The 26,224-nt window shown below is 43.9% G+C and overlaps 1 protein-coding gene across 1 annotated transcript in view; it reads left to right on the forward strand.

The window, feature by feature from the left end:
* Window positions 1–26,224, forward strand: part of astn2 (astrotactin 2) — a 530,329-nt gene that overhangs the window by 475,804 nt on the left and 28,301 nt on the right. Inside the window, exons 18-19 of the mRNA XM_079524726.1 lie at window positions 10,849–10,982; window positions 13,398–13,546. Of these exons, the coding sequence (XP_079380852.1) occupies window positions 10,849–10,982; window positions 13,398–13,546 (283 nt within the window). The remainder of the gene's footprint in view (window positions 1–10,848; window positions 10,983–13,397; window positions 13,547–26,224) is intronic.

The following is a 26,224-nucleotide window of genomic DNA, read 5'->3' on the forward strand; positions in this document are numbered from 1 at the left end:
CCAGGTGTTCTAGCCTAGACCAGGTGTTCCATCCTAGACCAGGTGTTCCAGCCTAGACCAGGTGTTCTATCCTAGACCAGGTGTTCTAGCCTAGACCAGGTGTTCATATCCTATCCTGTGCATCACGTTAATGATGATCATGTTAATGATGCACCAACGACTTCATATAATGGATTATGAAAATATTGCAGCCCTTATTCACTGGACTGTGGAACCATAGGCAACGCATGCTGTCAACAATCAAGCCCAACGTGAGTCTTGCACATACTGTTCTACTCGTAACATCAAACATCAGTATCTCAGATCCCCTGCTGGTTATACTGGTGAAAAGATTTAGGTGACAAGATTTCACAATACAGATGACGTTTTGGTAGATGGACAAATATGGTAGAGGTAGAGTATGCTAAATATAACGTACGCAATCGGGATGCTTGTATTTGGTCTCCCTGCTCTATTCTATTGAGACATTTAGATCCTGTGTCTATAGGATGGACACAATAATAAGAATAATATCACAATTTAGTCCCCACTTTTGTCATCCATCCATCCATCCATCCATCTTCAACCGCTCATCTGTAGTCGGGTCGCGGGGGCAACAGCTCCACCAGAGAGCTCCAGACTTCTCTCTCCAGAGCAACATTAGTGACTTCCTCCTGGGGGATCCCAAGACGTTCCAAGGCCAGTGAGTCGATGTGTTTCCTCCAACTGCGCCTTGGTCTGCCCCGTGGACTCCTCACAGTGGGACGTGCCTCGAGGACCTCCCTAGGGAGACGCCCGAGAGGCATCCTAACCAGATGCCTGAACCACCTAAGCTGGCTCCTTTCCAGGTGAAGAAGCAGCGACTCTACTCCGAGTCTCTCTCGCGTGACTGAACTTCTCACCCTATCTCTAAGGGAGATGCCAGCCACCCGTCGGAGAAAACTAATTTCGGCCGCTTGTATTCGCAACCTTATTCTTTCGTTCATGACCCACACTTCATGACCATATATATAGTATACTGTATACATAAGTGAAATATGTCCACTGCATTACCCATCCTATAACAACTAGGAGCAGTGAGCAGCCATTCTACAGCGCTCGACCTTTGACACAGGGTCAAAACTATTTTTCTCCCCAGAGCAAGCAGACAAGCTCAGGAGACCCGGGTTCAAAAACGGGGTAGAGAGAGCAGGAAAGTTACATGGTGCAGCTTTAACAAAACAGGAACGCCTGCTTTCAAGTGGTTAGAAACCAAGACACTTCTATAATTGCCGATACCAATCTGTTGGCCTAAGTCAAATAATGGCCTACTGTATATATCCCATTAAAAACTGGTAAGCATCTGTGTCACTTTACATTTTAGCATTGGATATGAAAAAAAAACCTGATATACATGTACATCTGCTATTTTTAATTGTTTCATTTGTATTTATTTTTTTCATTTTATTTTTTATTTTTGTATACTTTTTTTATTTTATTTTATATTTTCTAACAAAACAATGGCCTTACACAGGGACAGCTAAAACAATGAAACAAAGACAATAAAAAGGAGGAAATGGAGGAGAAAAAAAAGAACCATTAAAGACAAAAACATATTCATATAATATATAATATTCATAAATATACTGTAACTTGAAAAACTCACAAGTCAGCAAAATATAATGGAAGATATATTTTCATTTTATGAAAAGGTTTGAGAGCCAGTTGTACAATCGGGGTCTTAATGGTATATTGGCCAGACCAGACACATATAATGTTGTTGCAGAGGGCTCTAGTTTCAGGGTTATCCCCATTGACCTGGCCCTGTAGCCCACCACCATCAAAGCCCTCCCATGTGAGCTGACCCTCCGGCCCGCTCTCTCCACTGCCCCTTTTTTCCTGGAAGTATACAACTTCTGATCCTGGGTTCCTAGAAACAGCCCCTGTGCTCCGCTGTTAACACCATTAGGCCTCAATGATTCGATGACTCACACAAATGTACACACACACACACCCACGCACACATCCGCGTGCACGCACGCACGCACGCACGCACGCACGCACGCACGCACGCACGCACGCACGCACGCACGCACGCACGCACGCACACACACACACACACACACACACACACACACACACACACACACACACGCACGCAGAGTCACTGTTGATGGCGCTCTGCGTACGCCGACTTGGACCCTTCACCACAACTGGTGATCATCTGATAAATCAATACTGCGGGCCAGCTGGTCATTGTTTTCATGGATTAGCCTCGGAAGATAGACAGTAAATGGCTAGTTTAGACTGGCCAAACAGATTAATACATTAGGGAGGTCACAGTGACCTGCCCTGCCTTCTTGTAAGTCTACGGCTGCTGCGAAAGTGAGAGATCCAACCGCTGTGTTGGTGCCAGTGAGTCTGCAGGCTCCAAATGATGTCAAGGCTTGGAATTTGTGGCAACAGTTTGCTGCTTTTGCTGATGCTCCGTGGCCTTTGGAGTTCACTGATCTCGTCTTCATGACCAAGACATGGGGTGTGATTACATTTCAGCTCAATTTGTCGGGTATCAATAAGGTCAATGGGGATGAATAGTGTCACATTTTGTGCACAGTGTTATTGTAACCATGTGGGGGCAGCACTGGTTCCCCCAGACACAATTTGTGTCATGACTGCACAATATTTATCACCTAAAATGAGTTTATTTGTAATAATAATAATTTCTAGGATTATTTTAGCTTTTTGTTTTGCGTTCTTCCCCCTTTCTGGCCCAAGTTGTACAAAATGCCTATGGATCTATCTATATGTGTTCTGGGAAGTGCATGATCTGTGGTTAATCAATATGGTATCCAGTATCATCCTCTGCTCTGCCATGACTCGGCTGACGGCGTTGGACTTTATGCTCAACGTACTTTCTCCTGGCCCTGTCTGTTCATCTCACCGAGGGGTTTTCCTCCCTGATGCGGCTTCTTCTTTTTTACCCATGCACCTGCAAGAAGAGACACGTTTCCCCCCTTTCCCCCCCGCCTCTCACCATACGCTTAGCATGTACGCTTAGCTTGTGTCAGATATTAAACAATCTCATGCACACGTTTATTAGTTTTCTCATTCTGCTTTTTTCCCCTATTGTCTTCTAAGTTTTACCTCCTTTACTTATACCACCTCCTACACCCCCCCTCCCCCACCTCACCACCCCTTCGCTTAACCACAATTAGATTCTGTGTTTATCCAGAGGAGACTGGCTTGCATTTCTGCTCAAACATAAATATGGTGGTAATCGCTTTGTCTATTTTTCACATGTGCAGCCATGCAGTCAAGCGCACAGACCCGTATGGGGTTTTTCTAGGAATCCGGTGGTAAATGCATCGTGGTCCATGTGGTCTCTCTCTCATGCCCCCCCCCCCCCGCCTCCCCCCGCCTACCCCCCCCCCCCCCCCCCCCCCCCCCCCCCAGCAGCGAAGGTCATTTCTCATTTCTGGTGTTTGTCTATAGTCTGCGTGCGTGCACGGTTCCGTGGTGTTTGTCTGTGGTCTGCTTCCCATTGACAAAAGGTGGCGAGACCCTCGCTGTTATTGGTTTCTGCCAGCAGTTATAGCCACATGGCTTCAGAAGAGGGGACTGGGAGAGCCATGCAATAACTCCCCCCCGTTTTCTAGAGGGCTTCCGAAACATTTCAGCTTGAGAACCAAAAGAAAAACTTGTGTCTGGACCCAGACTTACTTAATAGACTTGTCCATACCCATCCAGGGATATTAGCACCCAAAATATGTGCAGAGTTTGGGTTATGCGCTGTGGATAAGGGATTGAAAGTAACTTTATACTTGGTACCTGGCTGCAACAGTTCCAAAACACGCACGCTGAAAAATCCTGCTCTTTTTCACCGACATATTACCGTTTCTGGTGAAAGATAAACACCGTTTCGTCTTCTCTCAGTCTGGGATAGCATAAGCGATGTGCTTGTGGGGGCTTCTGGGGAAGCCTGACGACAGGGGCAATTGTGCAAATTCACCTCATGGTCAGTCATTTTGGATCAATATAATTACTCTACTACAATGTTTTTTTGTTGAAAAGTTACATAGAAGATTTAGATCAGTATTACAAAATGCACAATAACCAAATAAGCCCTAGTTTATACTTCAGCTCCTCTACAGCAGCGGAGAGCCACTATAGAGGGTATGCACGTGACAATCGTGACATCATAGTACAAGTACAAGTCATGCGGGAGCGCCTACTGAGTGGCAAACAACTACTTTATGGCCTTGACAGCCCATACATCCAAACAGAAAAGTCCTATAACAATGTTAAACGACGTACGATAAACTCACTTTGCCACTCGATTTGCAACTTGATTTGCCACTCACTTTATGCATACACATACCCTCTATAGCTGATCTACAAGTTCACAACGTGTGGTGATCAAATATGTTGTGAGTTTGTAGATTTTTTGCAGACAGGGGAAAAGTGGTCCAATTGCAGAGCTAACTCAGATCCAGTTTACCAAGTCTAGAGGGTTGAAGGGATTAAGTAAAAGTCTGGAGTAATGCTTCTTCTCATTTTGGTATGCATTCCTGTCTTCTTTCCTCCTCACACTCTGTCCCGTGCAGTTCCTTCCATTTAGGTCTGTTGTGTTCTAAGAACTTTTTACCACTGAGAGTGGTGGCACTGGAGGGGAGTCACTCGCCCTGAAAGACTGCTTCAGCTTCCCCTTTAGCTGAAGAACCAAGTGTTCTGGAAGTGTCAACATCCTCATCTGGTGGCAGCGCCTTGCTCTCAACACTGTCTGCCTTTCTGGTCAAGGATATATTCCCAAATTCATCTCAACTGTGCCTTCAACTAATCAGCCCATGCAAAATCTTCTTTAGCATTCTCTAACGAAAGGGGGAGCAAATCATTCACTAATGTGTGTGTGTGTGTGTGTGTGTGTGTGTGCGTGCGCGTGTGCGTGTGTGTGTGTGTGTGCGCGTGCATGTGTGCGTGCGTGCGTGTGCGTGGACAAACGGAGAATCCCTTTAAAGATAGTTTGCAGTGTGGTCAGTTTCATTCCCCACCAGTGAGTGAATGTCATGGTTTATTGGGGGCAAAGGAGACGCATTCTTTTGGCTTTGTTATCAAGACGCCTGGTGCCCGGTGATAATGTTTCCGCGTTGGTTCCGGTGTCTCTGCTAGGCATTTTTGCAATAGCGATCAAGCGCATCTTGCGTTGTCTGCGTGGAGAGGCACTGCCAACCAATTAGAACACATAAATAACTAAGTGCTCCATTGATCCGCGGTGTGACGGGGGGAGCCAGAGTGCCTGCAAACTCCACTGAACTCTCTCCCAGCCATGTCTCAAGCCTCTGGGAAAGTATACGGATGTTATTCTTTATCACTTTTACAGTGATATTGGCATTTTTCTGACTGAGACTCCACCTTTTTGTGTGTGTGTGTGTGTGTGTGTGTGTGTGTGTGTGTGTGTGTGTGTGTGTGTGTGTGTGTGTGTGTGTGTGTGTGTGTGTGTGTGTGTGTGTGTGTGTGTGTGTGTGTGTGTGTGTGTGTGTGTGTGTGTGTGTGTGTGTGTGTGTGTGTGTGTGTGTGTGTGTGTGTGTGTGTCTGTTGATGAAGCAGCACAAAATCAAACAAATTGTAGGGAGATGACGTTGGTAGCCGCCAATGCCTCCGGCTTGGCAATATTTCTTCTTAATTAGATTGAATTGCTAGTAGTATATACCCTTCCTTGGCTGAAAAACCTTTAGTCTTAGGAGACAGACCCTTTTCCCCTCTATTCATCTCAGCCTTTATATCTCTACATTTGTGCGTCTCTCGCTCTCTCTCTCTCTCTCTCTCACACACACACACAGACACACACACACACACACTGTGACACGCACGCACGCACGCACGCACGCACGCACGCACGCACGCACGCACGCACGCACGCACGCACGCACGCCATGACACACACGGAGTGCAATGACCTTTCCACATCCACCATTCCCAATTAACGAAGGCAGGAACATTTCAGTGACATCAGTGGTCTTACACAGAGATTTTCAACCCCCAGTTTGATTTGCATTAGGCCACAGACCCCCATTCGGTACCTTATTTAACTTTGTATTATCTGTGGGACCCCGATATACAGTTCTGGGTCGCAGCACAATTCACGGTACACCTAATTAGACCTAATAAGGCGTAATTGGAAATAATGTGTTTGTTATTAGACAGAAGTTATACCCTAATTTTACACAATTATCCCTACATTATGGTCTTATATGAAATCACATAAGACCTAACAAAACCTAATAACATGCTTTTATTTCATGTTATTTCCGTTTACTAGCAGGGACATTATATATGTCTTCCCAAACATCGACTGTTCCCAAAGGAAGTTTTTATATTTTCAGTCTGGCTTTTCCTCATGTAAAAGTGGCGATATTTTACATAACATTATGTTTTGTGCCAGAACTTTCACATGGATATGAAACTAGAGGACAATATCTGACTCAAAGTCAGATATTTACATGCTGAAATAGAAAGCCTGCGGTTTGCATGCTGACGTGGTCAGTCTGCTAACTGCTCTGATAGGACTGATATATGGCTGTGTATTTGGTATTTGGAATACATGGAATGTATGTAAGATTACAGACATTCTAGGACTATTAACAATATTGGAAAGGTGATGATTAGGAAAGCCAGACAACAATGGTAGACAATATTGTTGGCTGGTAGGAGCGTCACAGAAAAATCGAAACCAAGAGTCACTTGTCCAACGGACAAGTACAATTTTAATGCACTAGTCCGGGAAGATTTAATACTTGTCCCGGACAAGCGGACAAGCCTTAATGTCAAGACAGATTTTTTTTTTCATTGATTCTTTTTTATAGATGTTCAATGATTTTTCCCATTGATTGTTTTCATTGATTGTTTTCATTGATTTTTTTACCAGCTGCTATGCAATAGAGCGTCGCAGACTAGTCCCACCCCCTTGAGAGACCCGGAAAATAATTCCCCGTTCATTTTCCTCATAGACTTCAAAAAGTATTTATTTAAAGACGTTTACGCTGCGGACAAAGCCAACTCGAGTTGTGACAAATCATGACAATAAACATAATGTTTTGGGCCGAACAAATAATTAGAAAGAAGAAAAAACAGCAGGTTACAACACTTTTTTTTGTTGTTTTACTTCTTTGTAATTATTTGTTTGGTCCAAAATATTGTGTTTGTTGTCATGATTTGTCACAACTCGAGTTGGCTTTGTACGACGCTTATAATGTCTTTAAATAAATACTTTTGGAAATGTCTATGGGGAAAATGCATTGGGAATTATTTCCTGGGCCTGGCGTCGCTATATAGCAAGCTGAGTCTATGGCCATTTCTCAATACCCGAAGTTGGGAAGTTCAGACTTGCATCCTTGGGAGTTCAGACTAGCAAATTGGCCTCGGGAGTCCATACTTCCGAGGACTGGTGACGTCACCATCTCAGCTTGCTTCACCCAAATTGACCAATCACCGCATTGCTACTGTAAACATGTTCAGCACAGATCTACATCAACACGTCACATCACGACCCGTTGATAGCTTGTAAATCTGTTTTTGAGTGGTGTAAACCACTCCTACGACTGGCTTTGTTAGTTTACGTGTCTGTCTGTCTGTGCTCAAAAAATGAGAATGGTTGCTACGGTCACCCAGTTCACCCGGGTGTGATTTCATTACGTCAGACATTACGTCAGACCACAGCTGATGAGGCTATATAAGACCTTACTCCACTCAGTTCACACGGGTGTGATTTTTTTTCTACATCAGAGTTTAAAATAGGCTTATGTGCAGCCTACAACTAAACATTCTATAAAAAAAATAAAACCACTGCCTGGTTTCGATTTTTTGTTATAATAAATGTTAACATTCCATTTAGGCTACTGTATATGCTACTGTAATATGCATATGAATGAGGCACTGACAGTATAAGCCTAGGGTGATTATTGTATTATGCCGACCACGACCGGGCAATAATTGAATGTAGGTACCAACAAGACCTTGTAGGCTAACCCACTTTATAATAAAGTCAGCTATAACATACTTATTTTTCATTAAATGCACCCAAGGTTCAGGGCTTAATGTGTATTCATAATACACGAAAAACAGCTTTGCCTATTTTCATTTAAAATGTAGATGCAGTGGCCAGTTTTTTTGTAGTTGTTTTTTACATTTTGGACCAAAGAACCATACCTGCTGCAGTCTGGAGCCGAAGCTTTCATTGGCGAGGCGATGGGGCAAGGCATGATGTTGTAATGACATTTTGGCTGTTGTAGGTTTACATATTAAATAATCATTTGTTTCCCCACAAGGCACATTTAAACAGAATAAAGATTACACCTATAACACTTATTTAGTATAATAGTATTAACACATTTCATTTGTCTAGAATATATAGTGTAGGCCTATGTAGGGAGTTAAAAATTAAAGCTAATTAGCTGATTAGGCTATAATAGGTATAGGCCTACTCGAGTCTACACATCAAAATAAGTTAACTTACATTCACACATATACAAAAGTCAAAGTGGCCTAAATAATCTGACACAATCGCACACAGGAGTGGAGCCGTGGACCTCAAATTTTATTTACAAAATATAAATAACCTGAATGAAAAAATAAAGACCGAACATCTGACAAGTATACACGTCTACAGTAGGCTACTTTTCTTCACATCACACAAACAATGGACCATTGATATGTATCATCTTGGTCACTCGTATGCCCACTGTTTACACAGGGAGTTGGTAGCTTGTGTTAGCGAGGTGCGAAAACTGTAAATGGTCCGTGCAAAATATAAATAGGCCTAACCGGAATTACATTGATGGGTATTAAAAAAAAAGTAGAGGAACACACGATGGCATTTCATTATGACATAAATCATGGTCCGGTCCTGTTGCATTCTGGGCAATTTCCAGTGAAAAGTCAACACAAGTCTGCTCCGAAGTAGAATTGGTAAAGTGGGCGGATCAAGTTAACATCCGGGATTTGGTCTGTACTTGGCCAAATGTGATGGAATGGTACTTGGTCGGCGACTGATGACGTTTCACGAGTTCACAAGGACGTAAGTACAGACAAGTTTGGGTATTGAGAAACGGCCTATAATCGATGTGTAAGCTAGTCCAGCTGGTTTTCTCATTGGCTGACATATGTGCGCACCGCAAATATGTCCCGGCGGAAACGAACGACTCAGAACACAATAGTTCCGCTCGAGAATTTTGGTTCCTACCTGTCCTAAACTACTGCGCTGAAACTGACACAGAGGCAGTTATAGCGGACCCCGCAGATAATAATAATGCAGCTGGTAATGAATTGATTTAATCAATTCTTGTTTTCATTGATTTTTTATTTTATTTTATTCATTGACTTATTTTTATTGATTTTCATAGATTCTTTCATTGATTTGTTTTTCTTCGATTTTTTTATTGATTTTCTTATTGATTTTTTTTCATTAATTTATTTTATTGATTTTTTTCATATATTTTTTGGAAGTACATTCACTAAAAACGCCGGGACAACGCTCCTCGCGTCCCAAACTCTTCTCCCTTCTGGCTCCAATACTATGGAATGCACTTCCCATTGCAATCAGAACTGCAGACTCACTCCCAATCTTCCGCCGTAGTCTGAAAACCCACCTCTTCAGACTCCATTTTAGCCGCCCCGTAGCACTTGCAAAGGTTCAACTTATGTAACTTAGAACTTAGATAGCATTTTATGTAGACATAGCACTCTATAGTGTATATTCATTGTTTCATTATATACGTAGATATTCCACTGTTAGGTTCTTAGCTTGTATGCGTCTTGGACTATATTTATTACTACTAGTTATGGAGAATGTCCCGTCTAAAATGTGTAAAAGTCCTTTGAAAATAGCTGACATTGTGAGCTTGTAGACGTAAAGGACAACTTCAACACTTTTCAACCTATCTGCAATTGGTCCACTCCTCACTTATGTTCATGATAGAATAGCACCATTTCTTTCTAGTCCGTCTGTGTCTCATAGGAGGGCTGTGGGCAGTTCAGAAACGCGACTTCCAGTCACATCATCAATGGGCAAATGGGGGATCCAAGCTAATAGAAACCGCAGGCTTTCTATTTCTGAAAAGTTACCATGCTATAATGGAAGCCATCGTTATGGCGATAATAAAAATCTAAATATTAAAAGAAAATGATGTCACTGGAAAACGGATTTCTGAACTGCCCACAGTCCTCCTATGAGACATAGACCGAGTAGGGGAAAAAAGTGCTATTTTATCATGAACATTTGTGACAACCAATTACATGAAGATAGGTTGAAAAGTAGTGAAGTCGACCTTTTAAGTACAATTGTGAGGTATTTGTACTTTGCGTGAGCATTCCCATATTACTTCAGTTACTAGTTACTTTGTAGATTTTGATTATTATTACAAAACCTAAAGTAACCACTTCAGCCCTATATACATTTTGTCCTTTTGAAAATGTCAGCTGTACAGTAAGTACAGTACTTGAGTGAATCATGTACTTAGTTACTTTCCACCACTGCACACTGACATCATAGACACACCCCTCACCCCTCTGCCTCTTCCAGCAGAGAGGTGAGAAAGCTGTGAGAATCTCCTCTCGTGTGTGTGTGTGTGTGTGTGTGTGTGTGTGTGTGTGTGTGTGTGTGTGTGTGTGTGTGTGTGTGTGTGTGTGTGTGTGTGTGTGTGTGTGTGTGTGTGTGTGTGTGTGTGTGTGTGTGTGTGTGTGTGTGTGTGTGTGTCGAAATGGCGAGGCGGAGACGCACACGCGGACCTACCACATGAGTCAGCGATGACACAGGAAGAGGGGCGAGGGAGGAGGGGAGAGGGAGGAGTACATATACCAAGAGATAATTGCATTTTTCTCACCTGTTACTTTTCGCAGGCCTTCAAGAGTGCCACGATGAGCTCATACTGGTGTGCCGGAAAGGGCGATGTCATCGACAACTGGTGTCGGTGTGACCTGAGTGCCTTGAGCAAAGACGGCCTGCCCAACTGCAGTCCCCTGAGGCAGCCCATGTGAGTAGGAGCAGGACTGTTGACCTTCCCTGGGCCGATGGCACACACACCATCGATTATCTGCTTAGCGATTATTCTATTGATTGTAAAGACAAATATTGTACTTCCACTACATTTCTGGGAAGGGACCCATGGGATACAAACATACGAGTCAATAATGCTTTGTGGCGTGGTGTGCGCTTGTGGATCGGCCCTACTTTAATACCCCAAAATATTAAATAGTGCTGACAACCAGGAACCTGGTTTTGCTGAGGACCCCCTGGATGCTTGCCAATTGAAGAAACTAGAGTACAAGTTCACCAACGTTGAACACAAGAGGCAAGGGATGCAAATTTGAACGGGAGTCAAATATTTATTTCCTTTGCTGCCGGGTGGAAACCTCATTTCCTTTAACTTTTTAAAAGTATTATTTTAATAACATTTTTAAAATGGTGACGATAATCGATTGGCTACTTTTCACACTGTGTGAAAAGTGTGACACTCGTGTACGACGATGACATATAGGGCCTTCATTTACGAACAAAACAAACGTAGAAAGTTGAAACGCTGATATGCGAGCGTTCTGCCTGGCGGCGACGATTTGCACATTGCACACCATTGCGACCATAAACTAAACCAGGCATAAGTCCTCCAAGGATATAGTGGTTGAAGATGTGCCACGAGCTCAGTCCCAAAGGTTCTAATTGCTGTCAGTCAGCCTCAACACCCACCCCAGAAAGAACATGGGGTTCTGCTCTCTCACCTACGGTGACTTAACCCATTTAACCCATTCAGGCCTGACGTCGAAATTTAAAAAAAAAAAGTTTTCTAAATCATGACAATTTTCGGAAAGATTTGAGGCACATTTTAACGATTTTTCAAAAATAGCAGACCTACAAGTTCATAGCGCGCCACTCGGTGGCGCGCTATGAGCTTGTAGATCTGCTATTTTTCAATAGCTAAATTATAACATAATGTTTAAAACACCAAAAGGGGTTCCCGGTTTAATGGTTAATGTGGTTAAACGCTAACGTGACATGGATGCGTTCCAGGTCTCAATGGGTTAAGACGGAGGCCAGATTCTACAAAATGTCATGTTTCTATGTCAGTGATTCTGACCCCCAAAAATATATTTAATTGGCCACCGACCCTGATCTGAAAATGTAGCAAAGATACAAGTTAAAAACGTTCACTGTGAAAGTCAAAGTCGTACGATTAGTCACACGTGTTACCGCACTTACCAATCCATGGCATTGCGTCCCATTTTTACAGTCTTTGGTAAGACTCGGCCGGGGATCGAACGCCCGACCTCCCAGTTTCAGGGCGGACACTCTAACCACAAGTCCACTGTCTGGGCTGTGAAAGAATATTCAAAGATTTGCGCCACATTTTCGCGCTATGAGCTTGTAGATCTGCTATTTTTCAACAGCTAAAGTTTCAAATAATGGTTAAAGTGGTTAAACTCTAAAGCGACACAGATGCGTTCCCGACCTAAATGGGTTAATAATAGTCTGGGGACTATGTTGTCTGAGTCATACCCTTCAGCCACTGTTTCCCCCCGATAACTTTCATTGAGAAACAGAATAAAAACCTTCAAAAAGCACAAAACAGTTCGACTAGAAAGATGTGTCAAAGAATGAAGGACTGCAGAAAGTAATCCCGACGATAAGCCTCTCCGACCTGCTTACTTGCTGCTTTACTTTATTTAGTATTTCCATGACTTTTATGCTTCTACTCCACTCCTGTGGACATATTAATTTGGGTGGCCTTGATTTGAACATGTTTGAGAACCACTGGTTCAAACAACATTGGGAAACAAACCTCCCTCCCCCACAAATAACGCAACCCGCAACTAGCCTAACCAATATTTACAAGCAACGTTATTATTATTTACTATATTCTACAAGTTCTCAATGCTTTTGCTTATTTTAAGATTAGAGCATGTCAAGTGGTCAAACTAGCATTGTGTGCAGAAGCATCTTCCATAAAACCCATATGGTCTCACATATTTTTTTATTTTTTTTTGTGGCTTTCGCCTTTATTTTATATATTTTATGGAGGGACAGACAGTAGGCTGACAGGAAATGGGGAGAGAGATGGGGGGGAAGACATGCAGTAAAGGGAGTCGAACCCGCGGCACACTGCCAGACTGGATTACCAGCCAAGGTGCCTGGACCACTGAGCCATGGCCCAGGCCTGGTCTCACATATTTCATATAAAAGCGAAAGTTAAAGCCTCAGTCTGTGATTTCTTCACCTGATTGGCAGTATGTAACGGCAGGAACAATATAACTCAAATATTTTACTTTACATAACGTGTTAATTATTGTTTAGGAAACTGCCCTAGTATAGTGTTGGGGGGCACAATGCTTCAATCTTGAGATTTTATTTTTGCTTTAATCCATGCTTCCTCTCTGTCGTGTCCCCTGCTGTATAGCTTGCGCCTCGCACCTCACCTGGAGCCCTCCAGCAGCATGGTGGCCCTAGAGTGGTCGGACGTGGAGCCTCTGATCGGATGCAAGGTCTCCGACTACATCCTGCAGCACAATCGGGTGGAGGACCCCTCCGAGGCAGAGATCTACACGGGTAAGACGCGTTTTATTTTTGGCGAATAGATCGGTCTGTATATCACTGGTTCCCCAAACATTGGGTGGGTTGTTAGTGTCAGGACCAACAACAAACAAACTAATACAATTATGTTAAGCATTATAATGTCTTTTGCATATATTACCTTGTATTTCTATTAACTATTCAATTCATTCGAAAATGTCTTTATTTTTAACAATCATGAAGAACTTATAGATTTAACATTTGTAAACAAAGTAAAATATTGTTGGGGTACTACTGGCCAATCTGGAATGGAGGGGCACAAAGTTCAATCTCCAACCAATGTCCCCCTGTAGAGCCGCCACTGGACCCCCCCACCCTGACGGTCGGAAGTTGAGGCATTTGATTTAGTTTGACTAGGTTCCACAGATAAATATTGTGAAAATCTACAAGCTCACAACGTCTCACAACCCGAGGCATTGTGAGCTTGTAGATCAGCTATTTTCACAATGTTTGCCTCTTCCTTATTATTTTTTATAGTATAGTTTGTTGGTTACTTTTGACTCAGTAATGGTCTTTTTGAGTGGTGCTAGCCACTCCTATAGACAACTATGTATGTGTGTCCCTGTGTCTCTGTCCGTCAGGCCAGGGAGGATGGCTTCTTTTGAGCTACAGTATTAAAAACATCATAAAAAGTCCTTAAATTGCGACTTCACTGTCATCCTCCGGAAACCCCCCTGCGGGACAGAAAGGCATGACCTGACAGACGAAAGAATATGCTGCATGCTACATGGGGGCAGGGCTCAGATCAGTGTGACACCGGTTCGATTCCAGCTGGAACATTTGCTGACAGTCATGCCGCTATACTCTCTCCGCACTTCGTCTCTCTCTCTCTCTCTCTCTCTCTCTCTCTCTCTCTCTCTCTCTCTCTCTCTCTCTCTCTCTCTCTCTCTCTCTCTCTCTCTCTCGCGCTCTCTCGCTCTCTCTCTCTTTCTCTCTCCACTGTCAATAAAAGCTGTGAAAAATATTCGATTTAGTCGATTCTAAAAAATAATCTCTTAGAATGTTCTTTTCATATCCACTCGTTGATAAAGACATATAAGAAATGTAAAAAGTCGCGTTATTGGCTCTATAAAGTGTCAGTTTGCATATATCCTCTCAGTGATTTGCTTGGTCCTTAGATGAGGAGGAGGAGGACGTCAAAGGAAGATGAGTCGAGGACAGTGCAGGGCAATTTGACAGGCGCCGTAAATGGTGATGACCCCCAAGTCTAGCTGGTGGTGGTGGTGGTGTGGGGGAGAGAGAGAAAGGGGTGGGGGCGGGGTTGAGGGGGTTTGAGTCAGAGGCTGGGGTGATATGAATTTAATAACGCTGGAGAAATGAGGTGATCTGGAAGTAGCCGGCTGTAGTCATTGGGCAGTGTGGACAGGCCCATCCATCACCCCTGGGAGGGCTGCCCATGAAAGATTGGCCACCAACAGTGGTGGAAAAAGTACTCACTTGTTGTACTTGAGTAAAAAGTATCAATACTGCAGTATAGAAATGCTGATCTGTAAGTAAAAGTATAAAATTATTGGCATAACAATTTTTACTTAACGTACCAAAAGTAAAAAGTACTTACTATGCAGAATGTATTCGAAGGTTTTCGAATGTATTCGAATATTTAGAAAATAGCAGATTTACAACTCACATTGTGTTGTGATGCCAACACATTGTGAGCTTGTAGATGTATCCAGACCAGGACTGAAGTGGTTATTGAAAAAGAAATGTCTTTTTGACCTGAACAGCTTGTGTGGTAGGTGGCCTTACTTCAGTGCATGCAAGTGTAAAAGTAGCGATCCCACAGTGTAGAACTACTCAGTCTGTTACACGAGTAAAAGGACTAAAGTATTGGTATCAAAAATCAAGTTAAACATTTTTGGGGGAAATTTTGCAGAAACCTAAAGTACAATATTTGCCTTAGATGTAGTGGAGCAGAATAACAAGGTAAAATGGAAAATAAAATACAAATAAAAGTAAAGAATCACACCTGTATGAAGTGAGGGGCGCTCCTATCATCATACATCATCTCATTCCGGCCAATCACAATTTGCGTCCTCACCTTCGTCTTTAATGTACACAAACGCTCAAAGCTGGCCATCCATTGTCTGTGGCATTCAATGTTTGTGTTAACACAATGTTTGCGTTTAAACAAACCCTCAAAGCTGGACATATAGGAGGGGATAGCGCCCCTCAAAAATAATGAAGTCATAATACAGTACAGCACTTGAGTAAATGTACTTGGTTACTTTCCCCCACGGGCCACAGACGAGGCTCCTGGCGGAGGTGTAGTGAGTAAATGTACTTGGTTACTTTCCCCCAGGGGCCACAGACGAGGCTCCTGGCGGAGGTGTAGTGAGTAAATGTACTTGGTTACTTTCCCCCACGGGCCACAGACGAGGCTCCTGGCGGAGGTGTAGTGAGTAAATGTACTTGGTTACTTTCCCCCACGGGCCACAGACGAGGCTCCTGGCGGAGGTGTAGTGAGTAAATGTACTTGGTTACTTTCCCCCAGGGGCCACAGACGAGGCTCCTGGCGGAGGTGTAGTGAGTAAATGTACTTGGTTACTTTCCCCCACGGGCCACAGACGAGGCTCCTGGCGGAGGTGTAGTGAGTAAATGTACTTGGTTACTTTCCCCCACGGGCCACAGACGAGGCTCCTGGCGGAGGTGTAGTGAGTAAATGTACTTGGTTACTTTCCCCCACGGGCCACAGACGAGGCTCCTGGCGGAGGTGTAGTGCAAAGGGGCAGATGGCGAGGCTGACTCACCCCATTGTGTGCGCCAGTCACCGCCATAAATCTCATTCCGCTGGAAGACGGCGTCATTCACATTTCGGAGTTGCTGTCTTTTGTCCTTTACGTCGTCTCTGGATTTAATTCTCAGTCATGGCTTTGCGTCTTTCCTGTCCACTGAACTTTTGCTGAAGTGTCTGAGAAAAGTTGGAATGACGTAGGTTATCAGTGGGACTGTCGATAGTTATTATGTGCGTCTTAAAGTCATCTCAAGGACCCCCAAGGCCCTCCTTTTGGAGAGGCCGGCCATTTTTAGGCCCCTCACAACCAACTTGTGTGCATGCCTTGTAGGCTGCCAAAGATAAAAACTCAAAGTTTACATCTGTAGCCTAGCTGTGAGATGGTCTGCTCTATAGCTGTTGAAATGTCAGCACTTTGGTTAGAAAGTCTTCCTCCAGGACCGGACGGTTAGTTCAACCATCTGGGCACCTAGGCTGCCAAGCTAGCCGGACGGTGTGCTGCGGGTTCGACTCCCGAGCCTGACGGCCTTTGCCGCGTGTCACTCCCCATCTCTCTCCCCCTTTCCTGTCTTGACTATTGTTCCCTATCAATAAAGGCATCAAAAGCCCCAAAAAAAGAAATAAAAAAAGAAAGGCTTTCTCCAGGCTGTAGTCAAAGGTGTATCGGGACGCAATTCCGACGGAGCATTAGTCTGATATGCGGGAACACCGGTCTGACTACCGCTCGAACTGTGCTGCTCCCGTGCTTGCAGTTATGTTTAGGTTAGGGTAGAGAGTGGTTGTCCATGTCGGACTCACACACACACACACACACACACACACACACACACACACACACACACACACACACACACACACACACACACACATTTAACATCTTTATTTGCATTCACATTGAACACAAACAATAGTGGATGCGCAAACTGTGCCTGTGCTTCAGGATACAGATCACGGGTACAGAAAGCATCACCTTCTCCATATATGGCGACTGCCAATTATTGCAGACACTGTTTTGTTGTTTTGTTTTTGCTGTTGTAACATTACAAGGTACCTCCGTACATTGACTGGTGATATATGGTGTTCCGTATCATTATTACAGTACCCCTTACTGAGATCAAACAGTTGGTAATAATGTCCTCAGAAACTGCTACAGATTCAGAGTCAGGTCGAACCCAGCACAGGGATACTCCAGTTCTCACACAGAGGTCATTGAGGTCAGGCCAATCTGACGACACCCCAAACCCAATAGCATGTGAGTCCATTTTAAGGTTGGGCTTTCTTCTAAACCCCAAGAAGATCGTGATCGGACGCAAAGGCATGGGGGTCGGGGTGTATGTAATTCATACAGATTGGTGGGGGTGGGTCCATGTATACAGTAAAATTACCTCCTTTTCAGTTGGAAACATCTTTTTGGGATCATCTCATAAACTGTAAAACCATGAGCCCTCGTGAGTGGCTCTCATTTGAACTGGAGAGAAGATGGTATCAAAAACCTCCCATTGTTCTGCAGAAATATGCGGTGATCAGACTGCTGATACAAACTTGGAAGCATGGATTTGTGTGGAGTCTAGGGAATTCTTAACCACGCTCACCCTGGCCTCACTATTCTGGGGGTGTCAATTTGGGGGAGGGGGGGGGGGATTATTAAAATAGTCTTAAAACAACAAATAAACAAGCTCATAATGCATCACGATACACCAATCTTGTACCGTAGATCTGTATTTCTTTCCCACACGCCTTGAAGTATAATACAGGTGGTTAATCCGAGTCAGACTAATCAATTCAGTTGATACAGTTTTAGTGCTTAGTTTTTATTTCATTTTAATTTGGTTTTCTTGTCATAGTTTTAGTCGACAAAACTAGTACAAGTGAAAGTTTGTTCAGTCACATTTGTAATTGAGTTAAAGTACCGGGGAACTTGCTTTTAAAACTACTTCAGTATTCAGAAGTAATGTTTTGTAAACTTAAGTATCCAAAAGTACAAATTACTCTATTTTATATCAATGCAAATTTGTTGCATTAAAATGTAGAAACTTTCCAAAAATATTCAACAATTTTCAAGGAAATCACACCCGTGTGAAGTGAGGGGCGCTCTTGTCACCATGACGTAAAATAATATTCATTGTCAATGGGAATGTAATCATTGTGTAGGACCAAAATAGCCGATTTGCTCTTCTATATCTTAAATTCTCCATTCATTGTCAATGGGAATTTAATGTTTGTGTAGGATGAAAATCTACACTAATTGCTGAATAGCGCCTCTCAAGTCTACATTGGCCAGGGGAACTTTCACTTGCAGTCGAGTAACATTTGATCAGGAGGAGTCTAACTATATACTTTGACTCAGGAAGTACTCCAGTTCAGTACTTTGTCCACGGCTGCTTATCTTATTATCTTACCATCTTTGTTGTTTTGTCCTTTTGCCCAACCGAGTGTTGTTGATGCTTCAGGGTGATACGGGTGGTCTGCAGCCCCCCCCCCCCCCCACACACACACACACACACACACACACACACACATCTGTGCAAACCATCAGCACAGAGAAGCTCCATCCCCCTTAGATCTGCCCACTGAGCAGTGGGTTGTATAGGTTCGTAAAAGAGTCATCATTTCTTAAGCGGCAGTCCCGTCTCCCTCGCAAATCTTCTGCTTGAGGTCAGCGGCGACCAGGAGATGGATTTGCGCCGCCTTTGATGTGGTCAGACAGCAGTTCAGTCTTCCATGTCCATAAATCCAGCTCTTTATGCATGGCGGGATCATCCCCAGGCTGTCCCCCTGTCCTGTCCCTACAGGTAAGAGAGGCAAAGTGCCGGTGTAGACCCAGCTTTAACCATCTGAACCCTCCCATCCCTATTCTCGGGCTTACATTTTGACCACCCAAAGATTGCATATCCGTTGATAGAAGCTTGTGGATCGGCAATGTTTTGTCAAAGAGTTTTGGTGTGTCCTAGAATAGACCCCTGCAACTTGCAACTTCTATTCCAGACTTTTACTTGTAGTATTTCTACATTGCAGTATTGAGTACTTTTTCCACCACTGCATAATACAGGTCCAACTGTAAAAACAACGTTTGGTTCTGTCTGGAGACACATAAATAATTTTTACCCCATTAAAGGACCACTTCACCTCTTTTCAAGCTATCTTCACAGTATTGTCCCGAATATAAGACGACTCTGATTATAAGACAACCCCCATTTTTGAACACTCATTTGTAGAAAAACAACATGAATGTCAACATGAATGTCAAATAATATAGTTCCCTGATTATAATTCCGACCCAGTTTTTAGGATATTTTCATTAAAAAAAAATAACACAATGTACAATTATTTTCTACTCGGTCTGTGTCTCATTGGAGGGCTGTGGGCAGTTCAGAAACCCGTCCACCAGTGACATCATCGACAGAGTACAAATGAAGCATTACCCTCCCTGTGGCACTGTGAGGGAGAAAAAAATACCCCACATCACTTGTCAATAAGGGGAAATCTTTGCCTTCTGTCCTTGAAAGACTCCCATTTCCAGGTCGTAAAGCCAGGCTTCCTCCAGTGCGGATGTGAGCAGACAGGTACATGGCTCAGATCAAGCTTGTTAACTCCAAGCTCCCACTTGATCCTTCACTTGCCTGGAACCCCGGGCTCATCACCATAAAAGACACAATTCAATGTGAGCACTTAGCTGCATGTGACCTTAAGTAAAGAAGAAAAAAGTTTAAAAGCTGGGATGTGGAGATATTGTCGCCGTCGGGCAGAAACCTTGTATCTCAGTATTTAATTTAATATCTTTTGTGAATTAATGCCCTGCTTTGTCGTACAAGAGGCCCACCAAGCTCGCAACACCTTGTAACGTTGTAGATCGGCCTTTCGTTGTTTTAAAAAAAAATGATTTAAAGTTAAGGTGAATGTTGTTAAGTCTGCCTGTGGGTTTTATAAATATTGAACAGATGAAAGGTATTGACAAGAGCTTGTGACTAAATAAGAACTCCATTGGAAACACAGGCTCTTTTCCCCCATTTACCGAAAGGTAACAGTTTTGGACATACAAGGTTTCCACCTGACAGTGGTGATATACAGATGGCTCAACTAGCTTGTGTACACACTGTGCTGGAGACAATTTAGGGCACTAATGTGCCCCTTCGTTTATCTTTGATTCCCTTTGTTCTGATCTTTGACCTCCAGTTAACAAGCAACCACGGATACTAACATGTAGTGTCCTTTTCCTTAGCTTGAGAGTTATTACGCTGGGACAACGCAAGTCACGAACAACGCATCAATCGGGAACGACGCAAGATGCAACCCATTGTAGCTGTTGCACCAACCCACTGTATAACCTCACTGTACCCATCTTTGGAGTATCCAGTGTGGCACCCCTAGTATAATGTAGGGTGCCACAACAGTCTGACGCGCAATAGTCTGACACCCTATACCCCAAACCCTTACCTAACCTTAACCACACGCGGAAGCCACAGGTCTTTACCGGCCACACATGTATCTTAACCGGCCACGCATATCAGAGCCACGGGTGAATCTTAACCGGCCACGCATGTCGGAGCCACGGGTGATTCTTAGGGCCTATTCATACTCCAGTTTCAGGTGATTGGTCACCTCATCACTGAAAACTGGAGTATGTGTCTTAACCTGCCACGCATGTCGGGACCACTGGTGAATCTTAACTGGCAGTGTTAATTTTGTTGACTAAGAGTAAGACTAAAGACTAAGTCGACTAAGGTTTTTGATATTTAGTCGACTAAGACTAAACTAAGACTAAACAATCTGGCAATATTAACATTGCATTAAGACTAAGACTATTAGACTAACCACACCAAAGGGTCACCATGCAACTCCTTGGGTCCAAACGGTTGCAAGGAGTTAGCGCTAAAACCGTCTTGACCCTTTGGTGTGATTCCATGCGTTGAATCACTAGGGTCAATGTGGGTCAACGTGCAACAAGACATATCACACCGCAGGGACACCGCTTAAACCGTCTTGACCCTTTGGTGTGGTTAGGGCTTAAGCTTTTTATATTCAGTCTACTAAGACTAAACCATTTCAGAAGACTAAATAGGACTAAGACTAAATGGTGTGTCATTCAAAAGACTAAGAATAAATCAAAACATTCTGGAAAAAATTAACACTGTTAACTAGGGCTGTCCCCGACTAAGGATTTGTATAGTCGAAATTAATATGAATAAATTTGCTGTTAGTCGACTGATAGTCGACTGAACACCCCCCTGCACCCCCCCCAAAAAAACAACAACACATTTGCATTAAGGTTGGGCGATAAGCTCTCAAGGCGCCGCGTCCTGCCTGTTTTTGCAGCGCCGTTCGCTACGCGTTGAGAGCTTGTAGATCCGTCTATTTTTGCAGCGCAGCTGCGCAGCTGCAAGCCAAGCTAACATCATAACCACTGGCTGGTGACAGTGTTGTTAGCCGCAGCAACATGTAGCCTGCCCTGGTAACTTCTCCTCTTCCCCGGAGAACTCTTGCCTCCCCGCACCGTCGGGGAGGCTGATCCACAAGCTCTCAAGGCATCGCGTCCTGCCTGTTTTTGCAGCGCCGTTCGCTACGCGTTGAGAGCTTGTAGATCTGTCTATTTTTGCAGCGCTGGTGTCGGGGTTCGTTCACGTTGTCAATAAAAAAATAACCTAGATTACAGGCGGAGATGAAGTTCAATCAGTGGGTTGAATCAGTAGCTACGCGCTAAGCTAACGATCCCCGACCCTACACTAACACTAGCAGCCTGTTTTTTATTTTCCCCCCGACTTCACGGGTGGCGCATTGGGATTGTGATGAGACACGAGACAGCAGTGTGCATTCTGTTGTGACTGTATATTATTAAACTGCATGGGTCTGGACTCCGGAGCATAAACAACATGTAGGCTACAGTACAGTAGCCTCCCTCGGCTCGGTCCCTCCCAGCCTTTACTCTGGCTGCCAGAGTGTTCCCCGATGCTGCGGTGCGGGGACTGGGAGCATACCATTATAACGGAGGAGGGGTTTTCCACCCGGCCCAAAAGAAAAAAATCGTCCCGACTGTTTTTTTTTTTTTTTTGGTGAACATCGACTGAGAGGTTGTCAGTCGACTGAGACCCGTTCCGATCGATTAGTTAATGCAAGCCATGTTAGCTTGGCTTGCAGCTGCGCAGCTGCGCTGCAAAAATAGACGGATCTACAAGCTCTATTCGACTAATCGAGGTCAGCCCTACTGTTAACTGGCCACCCATGTCTTAACTGGCCACGCATGTCAGAGCCACGGGTGAGTCTTGCTCGTATGTCGGTCTGTTGGTGCGTCGGACTAACGTATGCCCCCCAATAATGTGAACCATCCTCTTGACCAAAAACTGCTAACGTTGTGTTGACGACGTACATGGGTATTAGTGAATAGAGTTCTATTAAAAACGTGCCAATCAGCAGAGCACACCCCTGGGTCATCTGGGACACATGCGGCAACTTGGAGGCCAATTGATCGGATTATACACAGGCGTGCACAGATTGCGTTTATGTATAGATCTAGAAGAATATTGACTGGATCTGTGGACTCATATTATCTTGGATACCAAGATAGACACTGGGTCTAAAGGTGTGGCTACCCTGCAGATCTTGCACAGGTCATGTGGCCAATCTATTTAGTCCTCTATGACCTATATTTTCTCTCAATCCAATCTCTTCTAATCTTGAAATGCCAGTTGTCACCTGCTCTTCAGATGACAGCTTCTTGATCAGTTTCTTTGGATCTTTCTGGATCCAAAATTTGGTTCCAGTTGGCCCCTTTGTTTTTCTGTGTGCCACCGACTACTGGCGACCAGTGATTGTAACAACCACCGACACTGACTGATCGTTCTGCCAGGTCCAGTGTCAAATACCTCAGACTAAAGTCTGTACAATTCAAATACCTCGGAGCAAAGTCTGTACAATTCAAATACCTCGGAGCAAAGTCTGTACAATTCAAATACCTCGGAGCAAAGTCTGTACAATTCAAATACCTCAGACTAAAGTCTGTACAATTCAAATACCTCTGAGTAATTGTACAATTCGGGGTGCGCACGCTTTTCCGACACACCATATATAGGACCGACATGCGGAAACAACGACCGGATTAAGGTTGGCGAACATACGTTAAGGTTGGCGAACATGCGTTAAGGTTGGCGAACATGCGTTAAGGTTGGCGAACATGCGTTAAGGTTGGCGAACATGCGTTAAGGTTGCTGTACATGTGCTGCTCTGTGCTTACGGTTATGGTTAGGTTATGGTTTGAAGTAGATTGTCGTGTTGGACCAATAGTATGTCAGGACTAAAGCCTGTACCCTACAATGAAACTACCTCGTCACGGCGTAATGCCTGTACAATTCAAACACATGAGTAATACCTGTACAATTCAAATACCTCAGAGTAAAACTTGTACAATTCCAATACCTCTGCAGAGTAATACTTGTACAATTCCAATACCTCAGAGTAATACCTGTAAAATTCATAAGGACATGACATCCACTACCTTCTACTACTCAAAGCTTTTGAAAGTTGTGGGAGCCAACGGGCAAGGGAACAGAACCCGGGACTCGTTGTCAGGCAGTAACTGGTACGCGCCTCGGCGCCTTAACCACTCGGCCACCGGCGCCCCAGTAGACTCCATATTTGGGCAAGGTTTCAGCCCAATCCGACCAGCATTCACTTCCATTGCCCACTGGCAGCGGGCACAAGAAATGTTGGCGCCGATTGGCAAAGTGGTTTGCGAGATTATCTTCCGGACAAACACACAGATAAACAGACAGACGGACTCATTTGCAGATGTCTTGCCTCTTACAGAATGCAAAAATGTCCCCCCCCCCCCCCCTCATCTCTGCCCCTTCATGCCTACTTACTCCACATAATTGTTGTGATACGGAATAACATTTCACAAGAAACCCTGTTGTTTCACCTAAGGGGTTCTAGAGTGGCTGCCCGCAAATATGTTTTGAATTTACTAATCAAACTGAGGCGAATGTTTAGCTTGGTGCTGACCAACGCTGGGTGGAACAGCACTGTGTTCTGAAAAAGCCCCATCTGTAAACAGGATTTTATTGTGTTTTGTTTGGTTTGGTAGAGAGAGGGCCTTACCTACGCTGAGAGAGGAATGTGGAATGATGCAAATGATCTCTTTGCCGTTTCCCACTCTTCTTCTTGTGACAAGGTGACCATCTTTGTCTTATTGTACTATTCACGGCTTCATTATGGACCCAGCTATATGTTGTACGAAGAAAGCGATGTATTGACTTGACTTCACCACTTTTCAACCTATATTTATATAATTGGTCCTCACTAATAATCATGATAAAATAGCACAATTTTTTTCTACTCAGTCTGTGTCTCATAGGAGGGCTGTGGGCAGTTCAGAAACCCGCCCACCAGTGACATCATCGATGGGGAATCCAAGCTAATAGAAAACTGCAGGTTGCAATGTGGAAATAGGAGCCATCGTTTGAAAAAGTCTGCCTAACGATGATGTCACTGGTGGACGGGTTTCTGAACTGCCCACAGCCCTCCTGTGAGACACAGATCGAGTAGAATTGTTTTGGTATTTTGAAGATAGGTTGAAAAGTGGTGACGTGGTCCTTTAATTTACTATATGATTATAAGGGTGCCCATTCTCCATAAAGTTTCTTTGATTGATTGAATACTTTACAACAGTGGTTCCCAAAGTGAGGTCCGGGACCCCTAGGGGTTCTTGAGGGAGTTCCAGGGGGTCCCCATGATAATTAGGCACCAAATGGACCCTGATGGGTCTGTAACTCAGAGAGTGTACAAATGGAACCAAATGGACCCTAGCGGTAACAGGTCCATTTGGTTCCATTTGTACACTCTCAGAGTTAAATTAACTTTGATTTTACAATATACATTGGTTTCCCAGAGATAGAAATGCCATTAAATGGGGCACTGTAGCCTAATGCATGTCAAACTGGGGGTCCTTGAAATTAAACAGGTTGAGAATCACTGCTAGAGCCGTAAAGATCTTCTCTTATGGGGGTCCTTGGCGTATATCTGTGGGCTAATTAGTGACAATATGGGGGTCCTTGACATGAAAAAGTTTGGGAACCACTTGCTTTACAAGTCAGGAATGTAAATTGTAAACGGCACATGGTACAGTACGACGTTCAGGGTAAAATAATAACACCAAAAAGTCCTGCATGGGGACTTGTTTCCATTGTGTGGTCCTATATACTCAATTCATCATCATAGCATAAACAAAATAACACAATCAACAAAAATGGCTATATGTACAAAATAAATGGGAAAATTACATTTAGCCCCAAATCCTCTGATGTATCCTTGTATTTTGCCATGCAGTCTTAGCAATGAGAAAGAGAATGTGATATTTAGTAAGACAGACAGACAGACAGACAGACAGACAGACAGACAGACAGACACAGACAGACAGACAGACAGACAGACTTCACATTCTTGTACACAGTGTTTCTCAAACTTGTTTGAAGTGGCAAGGGCCACATAAATATTTCGCGAACCATTGGTTCCATGCGTCCTCGGACCCCACTTTGAGAACCACTGCTCTAGTGTGTGTGTGTGTGTGTGTGTGTGTGTGTGTGTGTGTGTGTGTGTGTGTGTGTGTGTGTGTGTGTGTGTGTGTGTGTGTGTGTGTGTGTGTGTGTGTGTGTGTGTGTGTGTGTGTGTGTGTGTGTGTGTGTGTGTGTGTGTGTGTGTGTGTGTGTGTGTGTGTGTGTGTGCGCGCGTGTGTGCGCATGTGCGTGCGTGACCGCGATTTCACCAACTGCCACCATTATTCATGGTGGTGTTTGCATGCGCCGCAGACATGAGTGATGAGTGTACTGTATAGTGCTTGATGTGTTTCATCGGAGGCTTGTACAGGCCTCTAGATGGCACACCAAGACAGACACAGGAGCATTCGCCTGGCTGCCATGTAGAGGGAGAGGGAGGGG

This window comes from Electrona antarctica (assembly GCF_951216825.1).
Source record: "Electrona antarctica genome assembly, chromosome: 16".
Taxonomy (NCBI): Eukaryota; Metazoa; Chordata; class Actinopteri; order Myctophiformes; family Myctophidae; genus Electrona; species Electrona antarctica.